Source organism: Osmerus eperlanus, chromosome 15 (assembly GCF_963692335.1).
Source record: "Osmerus eperlanus chromosome 15, fOsmEpe2.1, whole genome shotgun sequence".
Classification (NCBI taxonomy): domain Eukaryota; kingdom Metazoa; phylum Chordata; class Actinopteri; order Osmeriformes; family Osmeridae; genus Osmerus; species Osmerus eperlanus.
The window spans coordinates 15,984,445-16,010,175 of record NC_085032.1 but is presented as its reverse complement, the minus strand read 5'-3'; the positions used below and the strand labels follow the sequence as shown (position 1 = coordinate 16,010,175).

At 53.8% G+C, this 25,731-nt stretch overlaps 1 protein-coding gene across 7 annotated transcripts; it reads right to left on the bottom strand.

Annotated features, from left to right (window-relative positions):
* Nucleotides 1-154: 154 nt before the first annotated feature.
* Nucleotides 155-25,575, bottom strand: pip4k2aa (phosphatidylinositol-5-phosphate 4-kinase, type II, alpha a). Of its 7 annotated transcripts, none has more exons than XM_062479184.1 (12): nucleotides 24,878-25,574; nucleotides 24,540-24,780; nucleotides 16,080-16,177; nucleotides 15,832-15,928; nucleotides 11,950-12,102; nucleotides 11,715-11,861; nucleotides 11,336-11,374; nucleotides 5,376-5,489; nucleotides 2,800-2,913; nucleotides 2,063-2,303; nucleotides 1,858-1,961; nucleotides 155-1,459 (listed from the first exon to the last, which is right to left on the bottom strand). In XM_062479184.1, exons 2-12 carry the CDS (start codon nucleotides 24,678-24,680, stop codon nucleotides 1,379-1,381), a joined length of 1,329 nt encoding a protein of 442 aa, XP_062335168.1. In that variant the 5' UTR covers nucleotides 24,681-24,780; nucleotides 24,878-25,574; the 3' UTR covers nucleotides 155-1,378. The 7 variants fall into 7 exon arrangements, with proteins under 7 accessions (XP_062335168.1, XP_062335170.1, XP_062335171.1 ...); XM_062479186.1 differs by having other exon boundaries at nucleotides 24,980-25,574; XM_062479187.1 differs by having other exon boundaries at nucleotides 25,209-25,574.
* Between the last annotated feature and the right edge of the window lie 156 nt (nucleotides 25,576-25,731).

The window sequence follows — 25,731 nt, the reverse complement described above, 5'->3', positions numbered from 1 at the left end:
CCTCAGAGCCCCTCTGACAGGCGCAGGGGAAGGGGGGCAGGGGTAGAAGGGGGGCAGGGGCAGAAGGGGGGCAGGGGTAGAAGGGGGGCAGGGGTAGAAGGGGGGCAGGGGTAGAAGGGGGGCAGGGGTAGAAGGGGGGCAGGGGCAGAAGGGGGGCAGGGGTAGAAGGGGGGCAGGGGTAGAAGGGGGGCAGGGGTAGAAGGGGGGCAGGGCGGGGCACCTGTCAGGGCCATGTTCCAGAGCTCCAGAAAGTTCTTCAGTAAAAGAACGAGAGATGCGATAAAATTTTTTAAAAAAAAAACTGGTATAAAAGTGCAACGGTTAAGGTGCTGATGGCAATGGAGGGTCAACAAAGCCTCACCCGGACGCCACGGCAACGAGCGCCTCCCTCTCTAAAACCTAACGGACCAGGATTCTGGTAGAGCGGGCGACAGTGATGGGATTCAGGGTGAGGTGAACTGGTTGACCACCTGACCTCTGGATCCATCTCCAGACAAACCTTCTTCAGCTAGCAAGCTCTCAGACACCAGGCCCAGACCAACCCTGGCTTCTCTCGTGTGAGTGTTTATACATGTGTGTGTGTCTGGAATCGGGTGCAGAACGGAGATGTGAAAAGGCGTGTGTGTGTGTTTATATGTGTGTGTGTTTTCAGGGAAGTGGGTGCTGAACAGGCGTGTGTGTGTGTGTGGTAGGAGTACAACCACGGAGCCTTGCTTGGGAGAAGGAACATGCGTCGTCAGGGGGAGCAGCTGATTGGGCGGCTGGAGGAGGGGAGACTCAGCAGGGATTGGTTTGGCAGGGTGAACTCATGGCGATTGGATGGTATGGCTGTCGGCCTATTGGAAGACTGCCTCCGACTTCCTGAAGTGGAGCGATTGCATTGGACGAGCCCGTAAAGGTACACTTCCTGTTTCACCTTTTTACGTGACGTCACTCTCGTTATCCTGTCATTCCCCTCCACCTGACCTCACACAAGCCCTCTGCACTTCAGAAGGTCAATCAGAAAATCACACAACAACAACAACATCAACAACAAACAATGCAGGGTGTTGAGAGGCAGTAAAAAAAAAAAAAACCTAAAGCCATAATCCCAAACAAGCAAACAATAACAAATGATATAAAACAGTAATGACTAGAGGACCCGTTCTCCTCTTGAACCCTTCTGGTCCAAAGTAACAAAGTGCGACCCAATCGAGGAGGCGGCAAATGTAAACTAAGGTTTTAGCTGCAGAGGGGAGCAGCCAGCGGAGGGGAAGAGAACTAGAGAAGAGAGAGAGGTGAGTGAAGGAGGACGGGAGTCATAACAACTACCACCTCTCCTCTCTATGGTCTCCCCTCCCTCCCTCCTCCCCCTCCCCGCTGCCGTGGGCGAGGGGGGCTATGACAGGATGTTGCTGATGAAGTCGTAGAAGCGCTTGGAGTACTGCTCTGGGTTCACCGTGGAGATCTCTGCTCCTGCCTACAGGGGGAGACAGAGAGCCACTGTGACCAGCCAGGCAAGGAGGAGGACCCCCCCCCCCCCCCCCCCACACACACACACACGGCAGAAGCGTCAGTTCACTCACTCACACACATACCCAGACATACATTCACTTCCTCTCTCACTGACTCCCACACACATACACTCTCCCTCACATACACTCTCCCTCACACACACTCTCCCTCACATACACTCTCCCTCACATACACTCTCTCACACACACTCTCCCTCACATACACTCTCCCTCACATACACTCTCCCTCACATACACTCTCCCTCACATACACTCTCCCTCACATACACTCTCTCACACACACTCTCCCTCACATACACTCTCTCACACACACACTCTCCCTCACACACACAGAGTAGTGTACCCCGTGCTTGACGGTCTTGGCAGCATGAGCAGCCTTCTTCTTGGCATCATAATGCTGCAGGATGTCAATGACCGCCATGAAGTAGACCTCCTTCCTGGGAGCACCTGGGGTCACACACACACAGGCAACTGTTACTGACCGTCATGGCTCTTGATGGTGCACACACACACACACACACGCACACACACAGGTAACATCTACTGACTGTCATGGCTCTTGATGGCGTAGACATCGATGTTGGGGTCGAACTCTCCGGGTGAGAGGGGTTTGGTGCTGTCCAGGGTGTTGCTGGGGCTGTCCGGGGGGGTGCCCACACCCCCTCCGTCGCTCTCGCCGTCATCCTCGCCCTCGTTGTCCTCGCTCTCCACCTCCTCCTGCTCCGCCCGCTCCACGTCGTGGATGCCCACCAGCAGGCTGTAGTCCATCAGCTTCAGCTGGGCCAGGAACTGACCAGGGACAGACATGCTCAGGGTTACACACACACACACCTGTACACACACACCTTTAGTCCATCAGCTTCAGATGGGCCAGGAACTGACCAGGGACAGACATGCTCAGGGTTACACACACACACACACACACACCTGTACACACACACCTTTAGTCCATCAGCTTCAGCTGAGCCAGGAACTGACCAGGGACAGACATGCTCAGGGTTACACACACACAACCTGTACACACACACCTTTAGTCCATCAGCTTCAGGTGAGCCAGGAACTGACCAGGGACAGACATGCTCAGGGTTACACACACACACACCTGTACACATTACACACACCTGTACACACACACACCTGTACACACACACCTTTAGTCCATCAGCTTCGGATGGGCCAGGAACTGTCCAGGGAGGAACATACTCAGGAGAAGAATATCCCCAGGTCCCTCAACCACACACACACACTAACCCTGGACCCCTCCTCCCCACACAGACCCCCCTACCTCCACATCTTTCCTCAGCTTCTCCAGGAACATCTTCTTGTTCTCCTCGTCGATGTAGATCTTCTGTCCGTCGTTGATAAAGTCGTTGTCCTTGTAGGTGGGCAGCTCCTTGGCCTGATGACCAGGGAGGAGGCGACCACACACAGCTAGTCAGTACACAGCAGGAGGGGCTACTCCTGTAGCCTGCTAGCTAGCTTGCTAGCAGGAGAGTGCTACTCCTGTAGCCTGCTAGCCAGCCTGATAGCAGGAGAGGCTACTCCTGTAGCCTGCTAGCTAGCTTGCTAGCAGGAGAGTGCTACTCCTGTAGCCTGCTAGCCAGCCTGATAGCAGGAGAGGCTACTCCTGTAGCCTGCTAGCCAACCTGCTAGCAGGAGAGTGCTACTCCTGTAGCCTGCTAGCCAGCCTGCTAGCAGGAGAGTGCTACTCCTGTAGCCTGCTAGCCAGCCTGCTAGCAGGAGAGTGCTACTCCTGTAGCCTGCTAGCTAACCAGTTTGACTGCTTCAGCCCCACTGCTCAGGGGGATGTGAGACTCAGGAGCTCAAGACTGTTAATACTGGTCGGATACAGGAGAGTAGAACTGGTCCTGATTGCTCGGCCCGGCAGATGAGATGATGACTAGAGAAGTTAAAGGGATAGTTAACCCAAATTAAACCTGAACCGAAAGGTAAAAGGAAAATATTTGGTAATTTTGTAAAACCTAGACAGAATTCAACATTTAGGGTGAACTATCCCTTTAAAATACCCTTTTTCTGGCCTCATGGTTGAATCTACAGTGTGCTGTGGTGTTTCTCTGTGACCCCAAAACCAGCAAGCCTAAAGCAGTGCAGTGGGACTGGGGCATGGCTGCCTGCAGTACCGGGGAAGGCCTGTGGAGGGCAGGGGCGTTCCGTGGGACAGGAAGGGGGCACGCTCTGGGGCTCAGAGGAAGTAGTAAGCAGGAAATGAGGAAACGGGCAGCAGCTCTACTGAGGAGTGTTTCTACGGCAGCGGGGGAAGCAGTGACACACAACCAGCACCCTGCAGCACTAGAGTGAGCGGAGAACACACACACTCACACGCCCGCTCACACACACACACACACACACACACACACACACACACACACACACACACACACACACACACACACACACACTAACTTACTCTCACTCGCTCCAGACACAAAATGAGGCCACAGTGAAACATGCACTTGTCCACAGATCATACAACTCAAATCTCACGACAGTATACACAGCAAAGACACAGGTAGACACAAACATATGACCATGTACATATATACAAACAGACAACCTAAACCCCACACACACACACTCTCTCTCTGTTCCTGTGTGGATGTGGGAGAGATCCTGAAGAGCTTAGCACGTAATCCCATGTGACCACTGAACCAGAGAGAACCTGGACCTGTCAGGACAGAGAAACACTGTCTACTTCCAGACTGTAGCCCTGCTCTCACCTGTCATCCATCCTGTCATCCATCCATCCTGTCATGCATCCATCCTGTCATGCATCCATCCTGTCATGCATCCATCCTCATGTGTTTCCTCTCAGTTCACACTTCCTAGTCGAACTTTAAACTTGAAGCGGTTCGTTTTAGGTGGATCGTCCTCCTGAACCTAAAGAGGGTTCGATGTGACCCTCCGCTCACCCCTGACCCTCATACCCAGTAGCACCGTCACCGCCCCCTCCCCTGTCAATACTGTATCCGAGTCAGCTATATTTCCTGTGTGTGTGTGTGTGGGTGTAAGTGAATGAGTGACAGATTGAGAGGGATAGGAGAGAGATATACAGAGAGAAGGGGAGAGACAGAAAGCTAGCGGGAGTGGAGTGAACTATGTCAGTGGTAGCCGGCTGTGCATTGCTCATTATGTGTAGCGTGCGGCTCCGCTTGTGTCTCTGCTCGGGCAGAGAAGGTGAGGTGATCCTGCGCCAAGGAAGCCTCACAGAAGTACAGACTTCCCTTCCCTTCCTGCGTCTGAGTTCAGACCGCGGGTACTGGTGCCTGCTTGGGCACAGGAGTCCCGCACCACGGGAAGAAACTAAAAACTAGAAATTCGGACCTAAACATGACAGATGGGCTGATGGGCGGAGGAGTGTCGACTGGCTGGCCTCTCGCTACATCAGACTGTTTTAGACGACAAGGAGCATTCAGTGGTGCAGCTATTGGGACAAGCCTTGGGGATGGATGGATAAGATATATGGAGAGGTAGATAGATAGATGGAGAGGTAGATAGATAGATAGATGGAGAGGTAGATAGATAGATAGATGGAGAGGTAGATAGATAGATAGATGGAGAGGTAGATAGATAGATAGATGGAGAGGTAGATAGATAGATAGGTGGAGAGGTAGATAGATAGATAGATGGAGAGGTAGATAGATAGATAGATGGAGAGGTAGATAGATAGATAGATGGAGAGGTAGAGAGAGGTAGACAGAGAGATAGATATTTTGATATAGATTTTGATAGGTCAAGAGATAGATATATGGAGTGGAAGATAGATAACTAGATAGATATGTAGGTAGGTAGGTGGGCAGGTAGGTCATGCCTGGTATATATATATGAGCCTGGTTCTCGTACATCTCTTACGTGTTTCATTGCGCAGTAAAAGCGCGTGGCGATCCGCAGCGTTTGCAGCCTTTGCTGAACGTTAGATTTGGGCCTCGGGGGCACGTCCTCGGGGGGGCGCGGCTGCTAGAGAGAGAGGGGGGGAGGGGGGGAGGGGAGGGAGAGGGGGGGAGGGGGGGAGGGGGAGGGAGAGGGGGGGAGGGAGAGGGGGAGGGGGAGGGAGAGGGGGGGAGGGGAGGGGGGGAGGGAGAGGGGGGGAGGGAGGGAGGGAGAGGGGAGGGGGGGAGGGAGGGAGAGGGGGGGAGGGAGAGGGGGGGAGGGGAGGGGGGGAGGGAGAGGGGGGGAGGGAGAGGGGGGGAGGGGAGGGGGGGAGGGAGAGGGGGGGAGGGAGGAAGGTGAGGGGGGGAGAGGGTTGTGGAGGGGGGAAGGGGGGGAGGGAGAGGGTTGTGGAGGGGGGAAGGGAGAGGGGGGGAGGGAGAGGGTTGTTGAACGGGGAAGGGAGAGGGTTGTTGAACGGGGAAGGGAGAGGGTTGTGGAGGGGGCAAGGGAGGATGTGAGGGATGGAGCAAGGGAGGAAGGAATGGGGGAAGGAAGGAGGTGAGGGAGGAGGCAGAGGAAGGAGGAAGAAGGAAGTTGGAAGGAAAGGCAAGTGTTTAAGAAAAATACAACAACTTGTATTGGTTAGAAGGCGACAAAGAAAAGAAAAGGCTGCTTTTCAAGGCGCGTCTCGGAGCCAGCTGGCTTTAACGAAGGAAGATTAAGATGAAGAAGAGTTTCCACGAGGAAGGCCAGCCTGTCTCCTGTCTCCCTGGTGTTTCTGGGACGTTCAAACTGAACTGAAGCCTTCCTCCTGTTCTCTGTTTGCTCTGATGTTTCTGCATCTCTGGAACAAGTTAATCCACCTCGATGACCTACATTCCCCCTCACCTACTGAGCATCCTCCTGTGTGGCTCTGATCTGTGTGTGTGTGTGTGTGTGTGTGGTCTGACAGAAGGAGCCACAGTCTGGCCTCAGAGGGACTGAGGCTGGAGACCTGGCAGTCTTCTAATGCCACCAGCACACACACACACACGCACACTCCCATAACAGCACACACACACTCCCATAACAGCACACACACACGCACACTCCCATAACAGCACACACACACACGCACACTCCCATAACAGCACACACACACGCTCCCATAACAGCAGACAGACACACACACGCATACCCCTATCCAATGGGGACGCCAGCCGGTGCTGCTGGCATGAGGAGTGTGGGTCAGAGTAAACAGAAAACAACATATAAACACAACAACAACAGCATCAGCAGTCACATGGCCATCTGAGACAGCTGGATCCAGGAACAGTCCCAGTGATGCTTCCCTGTGCCGGCTTTCTCTTAGGAAATACCAGCAGATAATCTAAACAGCTGAACAACTAACTAACAACTGAAAGGTGTGTTTTGTGCAGTTTCCCTTCAGCTGGCTGGAGGTTGGAGGCGAAGCCATGAGGGGGCGGTCCAGCCCTGCTCCAGGTGACAACATCCATCTTTCTCAGTGAGTTGGGAGCTTACTCTCTCCTCTACCCTGCCGTGGTAGCTGGCTACAGCTTGTCTGTGGAGCTGAGTGTACAGGTGTCTGTGGAGCTGAGTGTACAGGTGTCTGTGGAGCTGAGTGTACAGGTGTCTGTGGAGCTGAGTGTACAGGTGTCTGTGGAGCTGAGTGTACAGGTGTCTGTGGAGCTGAGTGTACAGGTGTCTGTGGAGCTGAGTGTACAGGTGTCTGTGGAGCTGAGTGTACAGGTGTCTGTGGAGCTGAGTGTACAGGTGTCTGTGGAGCTGAGTGTACAGGTGTCTGTGGAGCTGAGTGTACAGGTGTCTGTGGAGCTGAGTGTACAGGTGTCTGTGGAGCTGAGTGTACAGGTGTCTGTGGAGCTGAGTGTACAGGTGTCTGTGGAGCTGAGTGTACAGGTGTCTGTGGAGCTGAGTGTACAGGTGTCTGTGGAGCTGAGTGTACAGGTGTCTGTGGAGCTGAGTGTACAGGTGTCTGTGGAGCTGAGTGTACAGGTGTCTGTGGAGCTGAGTGTACAGGTGTCTGTGGAGCTGAGTGTACAGGTGTCTGTGGAGCTGAGTGTACAGGTGTCTGTGGAGCTGAGTGTACAGATGTCTGTGGAGCTGAGTGTACAGGTGTCTGTGGAGGTGAGTGTTCAGGTGAAGTCTCTATGGAGGTTGGAGGGCTGGAGGTCCAGTTGTGCACAGACCCCACTACAACAGGCTGGTAACGTAGGGATAGGCCAGTAACCTAGGGATACGCAGGTAACCTAGGGATACGCAGGTACCACCCCACCCTGAGAACTCCCAGGTTGGGCGTATGTACAGAACAGATGCATGCAGCACAATGTTGGGTCTCTACACACGCGTGTGTGTGCGTGTGTGTGTGAGAGAGGCAGAAGCCTGCAGGGGAGATGTGTGGCCAGGCAGCTCCATGCAGACGCATGCGTGGGGAGAGAAGCGCAACGAGGGGCCATGCAGTAGGACAGAACAGGGTCACTGGCTGGGCTTGTTGTTTGTGTGTGAAGCAACGCCACACACTGAAAACACACACACCGGAGATACACACACATCAAAGCCTGGATGGAAACGCTGAATCGTCAAACACTGGCTAGAGGGATGAACATCCCAGTCATTTACAACCACTCTAGAAGTGCCCACTGAAGTGCTTATTTAAGGTGTGTGTGAATGACTGTGTGTGTGTGTGTGTGTGTGTGTGTGAGACAGAAAGATTGTGTTGCATGGCGTGTTGCATGGCCGTGCATATTCAGGACCAAACTGTGCCAGGCAAAACATCCAAGGCTGAGCTCCAGAGAGCTCTGTGTATGAAGCTCCCGCCAGCAGCACCGGCAGAGGAGCTAACGCTAGCGCTGCTAACCCCGCTAACACCAGCGCTGCTAACACCAGCGCTGCTAAGACCAGCGCTGCTAAGACCAGCGCTGCTAAGACCAGCGCTGCTAAGACCAGCGCTGCTAAGACCAGCGCTGCTAACACTAGCGCTGCTAACACCAGCGCTGCTAAAACCAGCGCTGCTAACACTAGCGCTGCTAACCCTAACCCCGCTAACCCTACGCTGCTATCCCCGCTAACGCTGCTAAAACTAGCGCTGCTAACCCCACCAAAGCTGCTACAACTAGAACTGCTGATGTTGCTAATGCCGCTAATACTGTTAACTGACTGTATACTGTTGCTAACGCACCTTAATGTGGGCAACACAGGTGACACAGGCAGCAGCAACAAAGAAAGCCCACACTTAATCCCTAATCTGGTTAATCTCCATTGTTAGTCAGTAAAGGAGCATTTAACACACACTCAGCAGAGACAGACAGCCAGTTAGGTGTGAGTGTGTGTCTGTGTGTAACCCCATGGAGCTCGGTTTCCATAGTCACTGTGGATTTGTTCTGCATTGAATTGGTGTGTTTGTGTGTGTGGGGGGGGGGGGGAAGTCTTCATGACCCCGTGGACATGACCTCCCCACCCTGTCCCCTCTCCCCACCCTGTCCCCTCTCCCCACCCTCTCCCCTCTCCCCACCCTGTCCCCTCTCCCCACCCTCTCCCCTCTCCCCACCCTGTCCCCTCTCCCCACCCTGTCCCCTCTCCCCACCCTGTCCCCTCTCCCCACCCTCTCCCCTCTCCCCACCCTGTCCCCTCTCCCCACCCTCTCCCCACCCTCTCCCCTCTCCCCACCCTGTCCCCTCTCCCCACCCTGTCCCCTCTCCCCACCCTCTCCCCTCTCCCCACCCTGTCCCCTCTCCCCACCCTCTCCCCTCTCCCCACCCTCTCCCCTCTCCCCACCCTCTCCCCTCTCCCCACCCTGTCCCCTCTCCCCACCCTGTCCCCTCTCCCCACCCTCTCCCCTCTCCCCACCCTGTCCCCTCTCCCCACCCTCTCCCCTCTCCCCACCCTCTCCCCTCTCCCCACCCTGTCCCCTCTCCCCACCCTCTCCCCACCCTGTCCCCTCTCCCCACCCTGTCCCCTCTCCCCACCCTGTCCCCTCTCCCCACCCTCTCCCCTCTCCCCACCCTGTCCCCTCTCCCCACCCTGTCCCCTCTCCCCACCCTGTCCCCTCTCCCCCACCCTGTCCCCTCTCCCCACCCTGTCCCCTCTCCCCACCCTCTCCTCCCAGAGGAAACACCTGACCTTTCAGGGTCGGATCCTCGCTCTGCCCAAACATGGCTGTGGTCCAGAGCACGCGCACACACACACACACACACATGCGTGCTTAATACAGGCGCACACACACACCACCTTCTTTGAGTGAGTCAGCATGTTTTCATGGTGCTGAGCGGGGCAGCAAAGCACTCTGACCCAGTCCTGCAGCCAGAGGACCACTCCACCACTTCATACAAGAGAAGCATTAAACCTCCTCCAGCTAGCACCACTGGATCACACACACACACACACACCATCAGAGGATAGACAACATACCATAGGACTTACGCACGCACACACACACACACACACACACACACACACACACACACACACACACACACACACACACACACACACACACACACACACACACACACACACACACACACACACACACACACACACACACACACACACACACACACACCAGTCTCTCACACACAGACAGCAAGCAGTGGGGCACTGATGAAACTGCAGAAGCATGGAGGGTGAAGCAGCAGAGGACACGGCGTGCAGGGGTCAGGGGTCATGTCAGGGAGGGGGGGGGGTGAGAAGGGGCTGACTGAGGAAGATGGATGGGCATCACTGTAACTGTCCCTCCCCCATCATGGAGTTGACGGGAGCCAAACACAGTGTTGGTGTTTATGGCAGGTGGGCACAGTCTATACCCTGATGTGACACACACAGCAGGTGGGCACAGTCTATACCCTGATGTGACACACACAGCAGGTGGGCACAGTCTATACCCTGATGTGACACACACAGCAGGTGGGCACAGTCTATACCCTGATGTGACACACACAGCAGGTGGGCACAGTCTATACCCTGATGTGACACACACAGCAGGTGGGCACAGTCTATACCCTGGTGTGACACACACAGCAGGTGGGCACAGTCTATACCCTGATGTGACACACACAGCAGGTGGGCACAGTCTATACCCTGGTGTGACACACACAGCTCTGTCCGTCCACATGGATTTACATGGATGTGGGAAAACAATCCATCCAGGAAAACAAGCACAAAGTGAACAGTAAAGCTACAGAAGGTTATTAATCAGTGTTAAAAAAATCTGGGTAAATAACCAGGAAGTGATGATTGTGTGTGTGTGTGAGCGCGTGTGTGTGTGTGTGTGTGTGAGCATGAGTGTGTGAGTAAAGGCCGATATACGCTTCTCCGTTTTCCAAAAAACGGACACATGGGAACGCCCTCCTCTACGGGCAACGCCCTCTCCGAGCTCTCGGAGAGCCCTCGGAGAGCACCTCCTGAATTTTCTAACTATCCGTCGTAATTTCGGCTAGTTACGGATACCCCCTTGGCTGTGATTGGTCAGTATTAAGAACCGCTTGCGTCAGGGGCGGGGTTGCCATGATAAACAGGACGTACAGAATCCTTTGACCGCCATTGCTGTACATTTTTTGAATTCATATTTCAGCTAAACAGGACATGTAAATCAGCATCTGAATTAAAATGTGACGAGAAATGGGCAGTGTAGTTGCTGAAAATGTGCGTATTTTATTGATGCTAATTTGTAAATTTGCTCCGACTTCTCGATAACCTAGGTAATTAAACACTCGACGACGACTTACAAAAAAACGTTGTGCCACCTACTCTTCTGGCGGTGAATTGTTTTCAGCCCCCACAGCCTACGGAGAACCATAAACGCAGTCTATCCGTCCGTATCCGTAAGCCCGCCCATCCGTAAACGGAGTCTGAGAAGCATACCGCGGCCTGTAGACTTAGAGTGTGTGTGTCATCAAGGCTGTGGAGGTTGACTGTACCTTTTCCTTGTCACTGGCCTCTCTTGCTACTGTGGAACCCTGAGAGAGAGAGGGAGAGAGAGATATAGAGGGAGAGAAATATGGAGGGCGATATAGAGGGAGAGAGAAATATAGAAGGAGAGAGAGAGGGAGAGAGAGATATAGAAGGAGAGAGAGAGGGAGAGAGAGATATAGAAGGAGAGAGAGGAACATAAGTCTCATCAAGCTGATGACGACAGTTTCTTTTCTAGTTTATCTTTAGCTCATTAGTTTCAACATTTCTAACCCCCCACATCTCTCCTTCCTTCCTTCCTTCCTTCCTTCCTTCCTTCCTTCCTTCCCTCCCTCCCTCCCTCCCTCCCTCCCTCCCTCCCTCCCGCCCACCCCCCCCCCCTCCCACCTTCAGGTCGTATTTGCGGCAGACGGACAGGCGGTGAGAGAACACGTGGCGGGTGACGATCATGTAAGTCTCGTCTCCGTCCACGGTGAGCCGGTACATCCCCAGGAACTGAGGCAGCAGGGTGCTGCCATGACACTCCACGATGAACTACACACACACACACACGCACGAGAGGAGAGGTGTGAGTGTGTGTGTGAGTATGAGAGTATGTGTGTGTGTGTGTGTGTGTGTGTACCTGGTGGTACTTCTTCAGGATGTTGTGCATCTCGGCCACATCCTCGCCGCTGATGGTCTTGATGACGTAGCGCTTGTCGTAGGAGGTGTGGAAGCGGGCGCCGCTTCGTCCTTGAGCCTCGCTGTTCAGAGGAGCGCTGCGGGTCAGAGAGTTCTACAGGGGGGAGGGGAGATGGGGGGGTAGAAAGAGAGAGAGAGGGGGGAGAGAGAAATAAATAAATACGGGCAGAAAGATAGAGACAAAGAGAAGGGAAGGTCATTACAGTGTGTGTGTGTAAATATACCTTCAAGAACCAAACAGACCTAATTTGTGTTCTCACATTTATAACTCTATTTTAGGGTCTGGATAAGAGGCTGAATTACAGTTGTTATTAGGAGGTAATTCTTGTTAATGCTATTTTCTCCCACAAGTATAGTGTTACAACAGATGTGTGCGTGTGTTTGCAGACCACAGCTGTCTGTGCCAGTCTCAGCTGCCCTCCACTGCAGCTCCACAGGAGGACATGTCCCATCACACACACCAGCCCAGGATGAGAGCCTTCCCCTGGGCTCCACAGAGCCCCTCACTGCCCCTCTCCCACCCCCACCACAGAGCCCTGATCCTGGATGTGTGCTGGCTGGCGGACCCCTCACCCCTCCAGACAGCTGCTGCCCACAAGACTAAGCCCTCAGCTGGTCAGGCGAACCTTTTCAACTCACTACCGCCTCACCCCCTCACCCCCTCTCCCCCTCCCTACTGCCCCTCTCCCCCTCCCTACTGCCCCTCTCCCCCTCCCTACTGCCCCTCTCCACCTCCCTACTGCCCCTCTCCCCCTCCCTACTGCCCCTCTCCCCCTCCCTACTGCCCCTCTCCACCTCCCTACTGCCCCTCTCCCCCTCCCTACTGCCCCTCTCCACCTCCCTACTGCCCCTCTCCCCCTCCCTACTGCCCCTCTTCCCCTCCCTACTGCCCCCCTCCCCCTCCCTACTGCCCCTCTTCCCCTACCTACTGACCCTCTTCCCCTCCCTACTGCCCCTCTTCCCCTCCCTACTGCCCCTCTCCCCCTCCCTACTGCCCCTCTCCCCCTCCCTACTGCCCCTCTCCACTTCCCTACTGCCCCTCTCCCCCTCCCTACTGCCCCTCTTCCCCTCCCTACTGCCCCTCTCCCCCTCCCTACTGCCCCTCTTCCCCTCCCTACTGCCCCTCTCCACCTCCCTACTGACCCTCTTCCCCTCCCTACTGCCCCTCTCCACCTCCCTACTGCCCCTCTTCCCCTCCCTACTGACCCTCTTCCCCTCCCTACTGCCCCTCTTCCCCTCCCTACTGCCCCTCTCCACCTCCCTACTGCCCCTCTTCCCCTCCCTACTGACCCTCTTCCCCTCCCTACTGACCCTCTTCCCCTCCCTACTGCCCCTCTTCCCCTCCCTACTGCCCCTCTCCACCTCCCTACTGCCCCTCTTCCCCTCCCTACTGACCCTCTTCCCCTCCCTACTGCCCCTCTCCACCTCCCTACTGCCCCTCTTCCCCTCCCTACTGCCCCTCTCCCCCTCCCTACTGCCCCTCTTCCCCTCCCTACTGCCCCTCTCCCCCTCCCTACTGCCCCTCTCCACCTCCCTACTGCCCCTCTCCCCCTCCCTACTGCCCCTCTCCACCTCCCTACTGCCCCTCTCCCCCTCCCTACTGCCCCTCTTCCCCTCCCTACTGCCCCTCTCCCCCTCCCTACTGCCCCTCTTCCCCTACCTACTGACCCTCTTCCCCTCCCTACTGCCCCTCTTCCCCTCCCTACTGCCCCTCTCCCCCTCCCTACTGCCCCTCTCCCCCTCCCTACTGCCCCTCTCCACTTCCCTACTGCCCCTCTCCCCCTCCCTACTGCCCCTCTTCCCCTCCCTACTGCCCCTCTCCCCCTCCCTACTGCCCCTCTTCCCCTCCCTACTGCCCCTCTCCACCTCCCTACTGACCCTCTTCCCCTCCCTACTGCCCCTCTCCACCTCCCTACTGCCCCTCTTCCCCTCCCTACTGACCCTCTTCCCCTCCCTACTGCCCCTCTTCCCCTCCCTACTGCCCCTCTCCACCTCCCTACTGCCCCTCTTCCCCTCCCTACTGCCCCTCTCCACCTCCCTACTGACCCTCTTCCCCTCCCTACTGCCCCTCTCCCCCTCCCTACTGCCCCTCTTCCCCTCCCTACTGCCCCTCTCCCCCTCCCTACTGCCCCTCTTCCCCTCCCTACTGCCCCTCTCCACCTCCCTACTGCCCCTCTTCCCCTCCCTACTGACCCTCTTCCCCTCCCTACTGCCCCTCTCCACCTCCCTACTGACCCTCTTCCCCTCCCTACTGCCCCTCTCCCCCTCCCTACTGCCCCTCTTCCCCTCCCTACTGCCCCTCTCCCCCTCCCTACTGCCCCTCTTCCCCTCCCTACTGCCCCTCTTCCCCTCCCTACTGCCCCTCTCCACCTCCCTACTGCCCCTCTCCACCTCCCTACTGCCCCTCTCCACCTCCCTACTGCCCCTCTCCCCCTCCCTACTGCCCCTCTTCCCCTCCCTACTGCCCCTCTCCACCTCCCTACTGCCCCTCTTCCCCTCCCTACTGACCCTCTTCCCCTCCCTACTGCCCCTCTCCACCTCCCTACTGCCCCTCTCCACCTCCCTACTGCCCCTCTCCCCCTCCCTACTGCCCCTCTCCCCCTCCCTACTGCCCCTCTCCACCTCCCTACTGCCCCTCTTCCCCTCCCTACTGCCCCTCTCCACCTCCCTACTGCCCCTCTCCACCTCCCTACTGCCCCTCTTCCCCTCCCTACTGCCCCTCTCCCCCTCCCTACTGCCCCTCTCCCCCTCCCTACTGCCCCTCTCCCCCTCCCTACTGCCCCTCTTCCCCTCCCTACTGCCCCTCTCCCCCTCCCTACTGCCCCTCTCCCCCTCCCTACTGCCCCTCTCCCCCTCCCTACTGCCCCTCTCCCCCTCCCTACTGCCCCTCTCCCCCTCCCTACTGCCCCTCTCCCCCTCCCTACTGCCCCTCTTCCCCTCCCTACTGCCCCTCTCCACCTCCCTACTGCCCCTCTCCACCTCCCTACTGCCCCTCTCCACCTCCCTACTGCCCCTCTCCCCCTCCCTACTGCCCCTCTCCACCTCCCTACTGCCCCTCTCCCCCTCCCTACTGCCCCTCTCCCCCTCCCTACTGCCCCTCTCCCCCTCCCTACTGCCCCTCTCCCCCTCCCTACTGCCCCTCTCCCCCTCCCTACTGCCCCTCTTCCCCTCCCTACTGCCCCTCTCCACCTCCCTACTGCCCCTCTCCACCTCCCTACTGCCCCTCTCCCCCTCCCTACTGCCCCTCTCCCCCTCCCTACTGCCCCTCTCCACCTCCCTACTGCCCCTCTCCCCCTCCCTACTGCCCCTCTCCCCCTCCCTACTGCCCCTCTCTACCTCCCTACTGCCCCTCTCCCCCTCCCTACTGCCCCTCTCCCCCTCCCTACTGCCCCTCTCTACCTCCCTACTGCCCCTCTCCCCCTCCCTACTGCCCCTCTCCCCCTCCCTACTGCCCCTCTCCCCCTCCCTACTGCCCCTCTCCCCCTCCCTACTGCCCCTCTCCACCTCCCTACTGCCCCTCTCCCCCTCCCTACTGCCCCTCTCCCCCTCCCTACTGCCCCTCTCTACCTCCCTACTGCCCCTCTCCCCCTCCCTACTGCCCCTCTCCCCCTCCCTACTGCCCCTCTCTACCTCCCTACTGCCCCTCTCCCCCTCCCTACTGCCCCTCTCCCCCTCCCTACTGCCCCTCTCCCCCTCCCTACTGCCCCTCTCCACCTCCCTACTGCCCCTCTCCCCCTCCCTACTGCCCCTCTCCCCCTCCCTACTGCCCCTCTCCCCCTCCCTACTGCCCCTCCCTGTGTGTGCGTGTGTGTGCTGCACCTACCTGGAAATCCTGGTCATCAATCCCAAACCTCTCCCTGAGGTTACGGAAGACCAGAGGACAGTACTCCTTAAACTTGAAGTGGCTTGGCATGTTCTCCCTGCACACACACACACACACACACACACACACACACACACACACACACACACACACACAACACTAAGTAAGTAACCCATACTGTAATGAAGATGAGCATTTAGTGTGTGTCTTTGTGTGTGTGCATCAGTGTGTGTGAAGTGTGAACTCACTTGTTGAAGAGATGGTTGTCCACCTTGATCTTGGAGTAGGCCTTGAAGTCATCTGGCATCAGCATGATAGGGATCTGAACATGGCTCAGCTCATTGATCTGGCAGGACAAACACACACACACATCAGTATAAGGGAGGTACATGGCGCCACACCACTACTTGAAAGTCCACTAAGGCTGACCATCTCAGGCTTGGAGAGCTGGAGAACCGGTTTTAACCAGATCTGCACCTGAATCATGTTTCAGGCAGTGCTTATGGGAGTTAGCAGAGCTTGTGGATGTTGATAGCAGAGATTGCTGTAGGACTGTGATTCAGGCTCAGCTAGTGTCACATACAGATGATTTCAGTTCTGTCTCTCTCACTCTCTCACTCTCTCACACACACACCACACCCTGTCCTCCCTCCCTCCATTTCTCTCTCTGCCTGTGTGTCACTGGGTGCTGGCAGGTTGAGCGGGTCTATTAATAGTCTCCAGTCCGTCTATGGCTTCTCCTGAAGCAGCAGTCGTCCTCGTCACAAAACTAGAACGACAAAGAACCTAAATCCCAGTTTGCACCTCGAGCCGGAGCGTCTGGAGCGTGTCTGCAGCCTGCAGCCTCCTGTAATTTAAAGATGGTTCTGGGTTACACAGCCACTGTGAATGGACTCACAGCTGCAGTCACGCCAGGATTTAGAGGTCGTCTGCTTTGTAAGATGGAGCTGGAGGATCTGAGCTGCATATCACATGCTGAGGCCTCCGAAAAGGAGGAGATGGAGGGAGGACGGGAAGGTGGAGAAGAGGAGGAGGGAGGAGAAGGAGGGGGAGAGGAGGTGGAAAAGGAGAGGAAAGGGGGAGTGGGTAGTAGTTGGGGAAAAAGGAGAGAAGCAGGAGGAGAGGGGGAGACGCAGGGGAGGAGAAGAGAGGAGGAGTATTAGAATAGTAATACTCCATGATCCTCACAGCAGATGGTAGGGAACATGGGGCTCAGCTAGACTGCTCTGAAAGAGTGACGGCATCTGGCTAACTTTGAAGACAGGGCGAATCGTGCCTCTGAGATGGTGTTTCTAAACCCTGGTCCTCAAGGGAAAAAGAGGCATAATGTGGAGTTGTGTGTGTGTGTTTCATGTGATGGCCCACAATCAACATTAGAGAAGAAACTCATGAATCAAGGTGTGTTGATGACAAGAACAGAAGGAATGCTTGCATGTTCATATAGCAGCCTTAGTGTTGCACAGCGGGCTGGTGACGGGTTTATAGACTACGGAAAGAGAGAAGGTCCAAAGAGCTGTGGCCCCTCGCTGGCACCGCGCTGCGCCTGGCACAGGCGCCAACGTCACACGGGCCGGAGAGATGCATGGTGGGTGACCTAAGAGGAGACGTCCCCTCATGACAAAGCTTTGTTTCAAATGGGGGGAGGAGAGGAAATAAAACCCTTTTGCAGACTCTCTCTCACACACACACACACACACACACACACACACACACACACACACACACACACACACACACACACACACACACACACACACACACACACACACACACACACACACACACACACACACACAGTACTATAACTCACATGCACCCTCGCATCCTGAGGACAGGATAGGGAACTCAGACACCCAGACCCCCGTCCTGTCCTCCCTCCTCCTCCTAGTCTTCCTGCCCTCCTTTTTCTCCTCCTCTCCTCTCCCCAGCCACGCTGTGCCTCCAGGGATCCTGGGCTGAGTCTGGCAGGGGGCCCAAGCTGCAGCAGAGCCCCAGACAGGCTAATGCATCCTGGAGGGTGCAGGGATGACGCAGCCCTCTGGAGGACACCCCCAAACTTCCCCCCTCTCTCTCCTCCTCAGACCTCACCCTGTGTGTGTGTGTGTGTGTGTGTGTGAGAGACGCCAGGCTAGGACAGAGCGTTGGAGAGAGGATCTCTCCTCACGTGCTCTCTGGTTATCCTGCTGGGCTTATCTCCACGTAGCTAACAGAACAGCAGCAAAGTCTAACACCACCACTTCCTGTTTGTCACCATGGTGACGAGCTGTGGCTTCCGCCCGGAGTGGAGTGAGCGTGCTCTGCGGCACCGTCAGACAGGAAGTGGGAGAGGAGAGAGGGTGCTTAGTCAGCAGGGGCGGCTCTCGTGACCTTCACAGAGAGACACCAGCGCAGAGAGACACCAGCGCAGAGAGACACCAGCGCAGAGAGACACCAGCGAAGAGAGACACCAGCGCAGAGACACCAGCGCAGAGAGACACCAGCGCAGAGAGACACCAGCAAAGAGAGACACCAGCGCAGAGAGACACCAGCGCAGAGAGACACCAGCGCAGAGAGACACCAGCGAAGAGAGACACCAGCGAAGAGAGACACCAGCGAAGAGAGACACCAGCGCAGAGAGACACCAGCGCAGAGAGACACCAGCGCAGAGAGACACCAGCGCAGAGAGACACCAGCGAAGAGAGACACCAGCGCAGAGAGACACCAGCGCAGAGAGACACCAGCGAAGAGAGACACCAGCGCAGAGAGACACCAGCGCAGAGAGACACCAGCGAAGAGAGACACCAGCGCAGAGACACCAGCGCAGATATACGAGCGCAGATATACGAGCGCTTGCCCTTTGGACAAGTACATTAACGTTTCACTTGTCCATGCACAAAAGTCACTTGTCCGGGTAAAGATTTATCATTTTATATATTTCTTTTTTTGTGTTGATGTTAGCTAGCTAGTGTCGGCAGCTGTGTACTTAGCAAGTATTAGCATTATTTGTTAAATATCAGCTAATATTCGGGGAGTCAGGTGGCTGAGCGGTGAGGGAATCGGGCTAGTAATCCGAAGGTTGCCAGTTCGATTCCCGGCTGTGCCAACTGACGTTGTGTCCTTGGGCAAGGCACTTCACCCTACTTGCCTCGGGGGAATGTCCCTGTACTTACTGTAAGTCGCTCTGGATAAGAGCGTCTGCTAAATGACTAAATGTAAATGTATTCAACTGTAGAGTATATACACCTTTTAAAGGATGCCCTTGGTAAATCAGCCGGGTGGAAAGGGAAATTGTAGAAAAAATAAAAAGTTAACACCAACATTTAGTGGCAAAATCAATTGTTACGTCTACAAAATGATTTTAGATATGGTATGTAACTGAGACGACACAGTAAATAATTCCTCTTTCAAGTAATAAGCCCCCGTTCAAGTGTTGAGCATTAAATTAGCTGCACGGTCTGTAGAGATCTTGGGACAAAGCCACTTTTTTTGTGTTTTGCTAATGCAGAATTCGGTCAAAAAAAATCGGTAAAATAGACGTATTGAGTGGCACATAACGTGAAGTAACATGGCATTTGATTTGGTTTGAGTTTTAACTTGTCCAAGTACATTTCTCTTCCACTTGCCCTACAAAAAAATCCACTTGTCCCGGACAAGCAGACAAGCCTTAATGTCGAGCCCTGACAATCATCATCACATGCATGTCAGTGTCAGTATGGGATGTTATTGTGTCAATGTCCAATCCAGTCATTTATGTAACAGGGCTCTGTAGTGGAAGAGACTCCGTCTTATGCCAGAGAGAGAGAGTGTGTGTGTTTTTCATGTTAATGTCCATGAGTGTGAATCACCAGACACCTACCCAGCACAGGATCAGGGGGTAATTTCGACAGAGACTTCAACATACACAGTTGGTGAACAGCTGACATAAGGACCTTTTAAAAGGTCACATATTACTGTCCTGCACAATCAGACCACAAGTATAGACTGGACCTTCCTGGACAGCCTATAAACAATTTCACCTTTTTAAATGTTATACGGGCCTATTCATTTCAGGAAGGGGCCCTATGGAAACAATACATGTGCCTGTTGTTCCTGAATAACAATGTTACCAAGAGGGAAGGCATAGCTTCCAGCTCAGTGGTTAGAGCCCTAGACTCTCAGAGCAAGAGGTGAGGGTCTCTGGCAGGGCATCCATGTTAGATATGATATATTGTTGAATCTTACATTTTGTATCCATCTGTTAGAACTCCAATCCAATCCTTGATTTTCTGCTGGGCTTGCTGTATGCACTACTGTATGTGTGTTGGATAACAGCATCTGATTAATGAATACAAATGTCAAATGTAAACACTGTTGTCAGAGTGGACCTGGGATCTGATGGGTTCCTCTGCCAGAGTTCTGGGGTCAGGTCAGGTGATCATGCAGTGGGACTTATTAAAACACTCAGCTAAATTAGCAGGATCTTCTTACCACCGCCTCTCTCCATTCAGCCCTCTCTCCCTCATTACTCCCTCTGTTCTCACCCACAGAGGTCAGCCTTAATGAGGACACACCGACACGGTGCACACACCCCTACACACTCTCTACACACACACACTCTCTCTCTCTCTCTTACACACACACACACACACACTCTACACACACACACACTCTCTCTTTCCCTCACACTCAGTGATTCAGAATGAGATTCAGAGAGAGGGAAATAGAGAGAGGGACAGGAGAGGGAGATTCAGAGAGGGAAGGAGGAGATTCAGAGAGGGAGAGGAGAGATAGAGAGAGGGAAGGAGGAGATTCAGAGAGAGGGAAGGAGGAGATAGAGCGAGGGAAGGAGGAGATAGAGAGAGGGAAAGAGGAGATAGAGAGAGGAAAGGAGGAGATAGAGGGGAAATGATAGAGCATATAGGACAGATCCAGATTGAGCATCAGATATGTCCTGCTGATCCAAGCTGCTGATACTGACCCAGACATCCTCTCTCTCTCTCTCTCTCTCTCTCTCTCTCTCTCTCTCTCTCTCTCTCTCTCTCTCTCTCTCTCTCTCTCTCTCTCTCTCTCTCTCTCTCTCTCTCTCTCTCTCTCTCTCTCTCTCTCTCTCTCTCTCTCTCTCTCTCTCTCTCTCTCTCTCTCTCTCTCTCTCTCTCTCTCTCTCTCTCTCTCTCTCTCTCTCTCTCTCTCTCTCTCTCTCTCTCTCTCTCTGCCACTGCTCTGAGAGAGACAGAGAGATAGAGAGGGGGAGGGGGGCTCAGGAGGAGAAATGATGACACTACAAAGGGAGTGTGAGAGAGGGATAAAGGACGATGCTGGAGGAATGAGAGAATGTGTTGGCGGAGATATGGAGAGAGGGAGAGCGAGAGGGAGAGAGGCTGAGACAGGGGGAGAGCCAGTGTTAGCGAGAGAGACTGGGAGAGAGGGAGAGCGAATGGTAGTGAGAGAAAGGGAGAGAGAGAGACTGGGAGAGAGAAAGGGAGAGCAAGAGCGAGAGCGAGCCATTACATCACCAGACCTGGCCTAACCTTTCTGACATCACCAGACCTGAGCCCCAGGCTTGATGAGCTAAGCCTAAGAGCTTGTTGTCTTGGACATCTCACTGCATTGTTGCTGCTGGAGAATTATGGGAAAGCAGTTTACAGTTATACACCCTCACGTCCGTGCTAATAGCCAGTCATGCTATATACACAAGACCAAGCCACTGTCTCTTGCACTGGGGGTTATCTGTTAGGAGTGAGGTCAAGCGGTGACAGTAAACCGTGTGAGGTTTAGACAGAACCACACGCCAACCTCTGCTGGTCAGATGACGGCGACGTTGTGACGTGTCTGACAGGAAGCAGCAGAGTGCCTGTGATGCCGCTCTGCTGGACCCTCCAGAGGGTTAGAACATGCTGCCTGTGATGCCGCTCTGCTTGACCCTCCTGTCTATCTGCAGACCCTGCTAGTCAAGACTAGCTGAAAACCTTCATGTCTTGCACACATTCCAACAGCGGTGCTGCGTGTCTTCCGAACTAGCCGGCGACCATATCAGGGTCCTAGAGTTTGTGGAGTTGGTGTCTGGATGGAACCATTTCTATCGGTTCGAAAGCTCCAGCTAAGGAATTGGCAGCAGGGTCTTCAAGTGAGTGAATAACCGTCTTTCTGTCAGGAAACGTCTCCCTCTCTCTTCACACGAACGTCATCCGACAGGCAGAGTTTGAAATGTGGTTCTGTCTTAACACTCAAATGGCTTATTTCACCAGTCAGAACTTCAAACTTGAACAGTTAACTGTCACTAGTTAGCCATAGTAACCATACAGCTCCAGCAGTAAGAACGCAGTGAAATAGCTGTTCTGCAGGAAGTTCCAGTGTGATGGGTTTGATTGATAGGTCCCTACGGAGATAAAGATGGTTCTGTTTCAGGGCCTCTGTGTGTGTGTGTGTGTGTGTTGTGTGCGTGTGTTTCCTCTGCAGTGTTGCACTGAATGACATACTACAGACTCCCACTCTCCCCATTCCAATCCTTGTGTTCCATCGACAGCAGACATTCCAAATGACCCCTTCTCAGACTCGGGGCAGGGGGGGCGTGGGGCAGGAGGGGGGCAGGAGGGGGGCTGACACACCGCCAGGGAGCGCCTTGAGGCAAACCCTCTCTATAATCAACACCACTAAACTATCACCCTCCTTCCCTGCTGTCATCATTTCCATAACCGTAAATTACTATTATGATAACCTTTGTTCACTTTGATGAGAAACAGTGCTGTTTAGAGATAGGAGTCATTTCAAACCTCATGAGAAGAATAACAGTGGCCTTAGTAGCCTATAGGTTTAGGATGACTAGAGAAGTAAGTCTTTAAGGACTGTGTTATGTAGGTTTTAACATAATATACTTAGTAACACGTATAACTGGTCTCTCTTGCAGGGTAAGTCAAGGTTGTTTTAGTCCAGGGAATAAGAAGCTGACTTACTAGGGAATCAGACAAGATTAGTAAGTAACAACAATATTATATTGTACTCAATTAGCCAAAGCTGCAACATACAGAGGGGAATTTAAACCAGGGACCTCTTGATCTGCAGTCAAATGCTCTAACCACTGAGCTATACCGGGTAGGCCCTCCCTTAAAAACGCCTCACCAGACAATCCAACAACAACAAAAACGTAAAGCGAAGCTGATGTTCTAACAGAGACAGCACAGGGCTGCAGGACTGGATCCTAGCATACAACACAGTGCTGCAGGACTGGATCCTAGCATACAACACAGTGCTGCAGGACTGGATCCTGGCACACAGTTCTGCAGGACTAGATCCTAGCATACAACACAGTGCTGCAGGACTGGATCCTAGCACACAGTGCTGCAGGACTAGATACTAGAATACAACACAGTGCTGCAGGACTGGATCCTAGCACACAGTGCTGCAGGACTAGATCCTAGCATACAACACAGTGCTGCAGGACTGGATCCTAGCACACAGTGCTGCAGGACTAGATCCTAGCATACAACACAGTGCTGCAGGACTGGATCCTAGCACACAGTGCTGCAGGACTAGATCCTAGCATACAACACAGTGCTGCAGGACTGGATCCTAGCACACAGTTCTGCAGGACTAGATCCTAGCATACAACACAGTGCTGCAGGACTGGATCCTAGCACACGCTACTTGTAAGCTGACTAAGTGAACAGAGCTCCGTCCAGCTAGATCCAGGAGCGTTGTGTAACCTCCACTTCAGTTCCACTTTCAGGCTGCGGGGAGGTCACATCACTCTGGCTCACACTGACGCTTCCACACCGACACACACACAAATCCACATGGACCCACACACACACACACACACACACAGACCCACACACACACACACAGACCCACACACACACACACACACACACACAGACCCACACATACACACACACAGACCCACACACACAGACACACGACTCCACACAGATTCAGGCAAGATTCCACACCGATCACCATGCTCTACCACTGAGCTATACGCATCCCCGTTCCCCAACCCTCTCTCAATGGGTATAACCAACCCTCTCTCAATGGGTATAACCAACCCTCTCTCAATGGGTATAACCAACCCTCTCTCAATGGGTATAACCAACCCTCTCTCAATGGGTATAACCAACCCTCTCTCAATGGGTATAACCAACCCTCTCTCAATGGGTATAACCAACCCTCTCTCAATGGGTATAACCAACCCTCTCTCAATGGGTGTAGCTCAGTGGTAGAGCATTGGGTTGCAGCTCAAGTAGTTACGTTCAAATCCCCAATATCTCATATAAGCACAACACACAACAGGAAGCTACATGGCCTTCTCTCTGACTGACACACACACACACACACACACACACACACAAAACAGATGGACTGAGCTTTTTGAAAGGTCACATCGTATGCAAACCTGACAAGTCCAACAGCGTAACACGGCGTAACGCTTGTTGTTAATCATATTTAATCACACCACACAGATTACGCAATGCTAAACAGTACAAATAAGACATGCTCAATAACGCAGTAGATGCTGACTATAAACTGTCAAACCACTGGGACTAGATAAAAACTCGTTAGGCAACGCTTCTAACCATGACTGAAATTCTGAATGGAAACTATTTGCATTTTACCGGAGGACAGCTGCGGAGGAAATTCTTCTACACAACCACCGCGAGCTGTCACCTCTGATTTGCGTGTATCAGCCGCTACACGGTTAAGAGACAGTGGTCAAGGAAAACTGTATTTTTTGATACGGCACACGATGGACTCACCGAATGGTTCACTCCCCACATTAGGACGCTCAGAAGAGGGTCGCTGGCTCGGAAGAGCTTCACTTTCTGAGCCACGAAGTGTTTCTTCTTGGTCTTCGTTTTGCTCGCAATAGATGCGGCAATGCTGCTCGCCGTAGCCATCTTTAGCGGTAGTAAACTGGTTGAATCTCAGATAGCTCGCTGGGTAGCTGATGCTCACCACCAGCTCACGGCTCAGTGATCACCGACACTCTGCATTTAACTAAAAATAAAAAATAATAATTACAACACCCGTCTAAATGTGTCCTCGTTCACAGATTTACTGTTGCCAGGCTCCTTGGATTTGCGTAATTTATCACCGTTTTCTTATTCATTAGCTGAAGAAACTGCGAGCAAATATCTTCGTCTATTATAACTCCCAGCTATAGTTTAATAACCCATCACTTCGACAGTAAAGTCACCTCTTCCTTGCGGTTCTCGCACCCAGCCAGTCCTCACTGATCTGACGTTAGCATAGCTTAGCTATCTAGCTACTAGCTGCCTGGTAAGCAACTAACTGACTACAACGCAACGGGATGAATACTCGTTTGGCATCCAGTGGAAAAAAAACATCACAAATTAATACTGCAATGTAGAAATGGTAAACGAAATGTCATGCAGCCTCGTCATATGGGTATTTAGCTCGCTGACCAAAGAGCTTTACAAACAGTCCGTGGTGTCCAGTCCGACCTTCGGCAGCTATAGCCCACCCACACACAGCCTGGCTCGAGCACTGCACAGCACTGGCAAGCTGTCAAGCTAGCTAACAGTTAGCTTGAATGTTCGTCAGATAGCAATGGCTTTCCTTCCTTGTACACGATAACGGGTCAGTCCGTAGATATGACAGCGTGGGCCCTCACGATTAATTCTTTAAGGCTTTATCTCTTATCGCGTACAAATATGTGTGTAAAATCTACGGCTCATCAAATCCGCGGGTATGTGGCTTCCGGCTCTGTGTTGGCTGTCAACTGACAGCTCGAGCTGGAGGGAGGTGACAGCTCGAGCTACGGTCCCTCGTGCAGGCACATTCAAGCTTCTACTCCTTCTCTCGCTCTGATTCGCTGCAACACAATCCCTCCCTCCCTTAACCCCCCTCACCACTTCCCCCAGGTCTCTACTGTGCAATTTCTAATTTCTCACTCCTATAACACGCACTGTATAATATTAGCAAAAT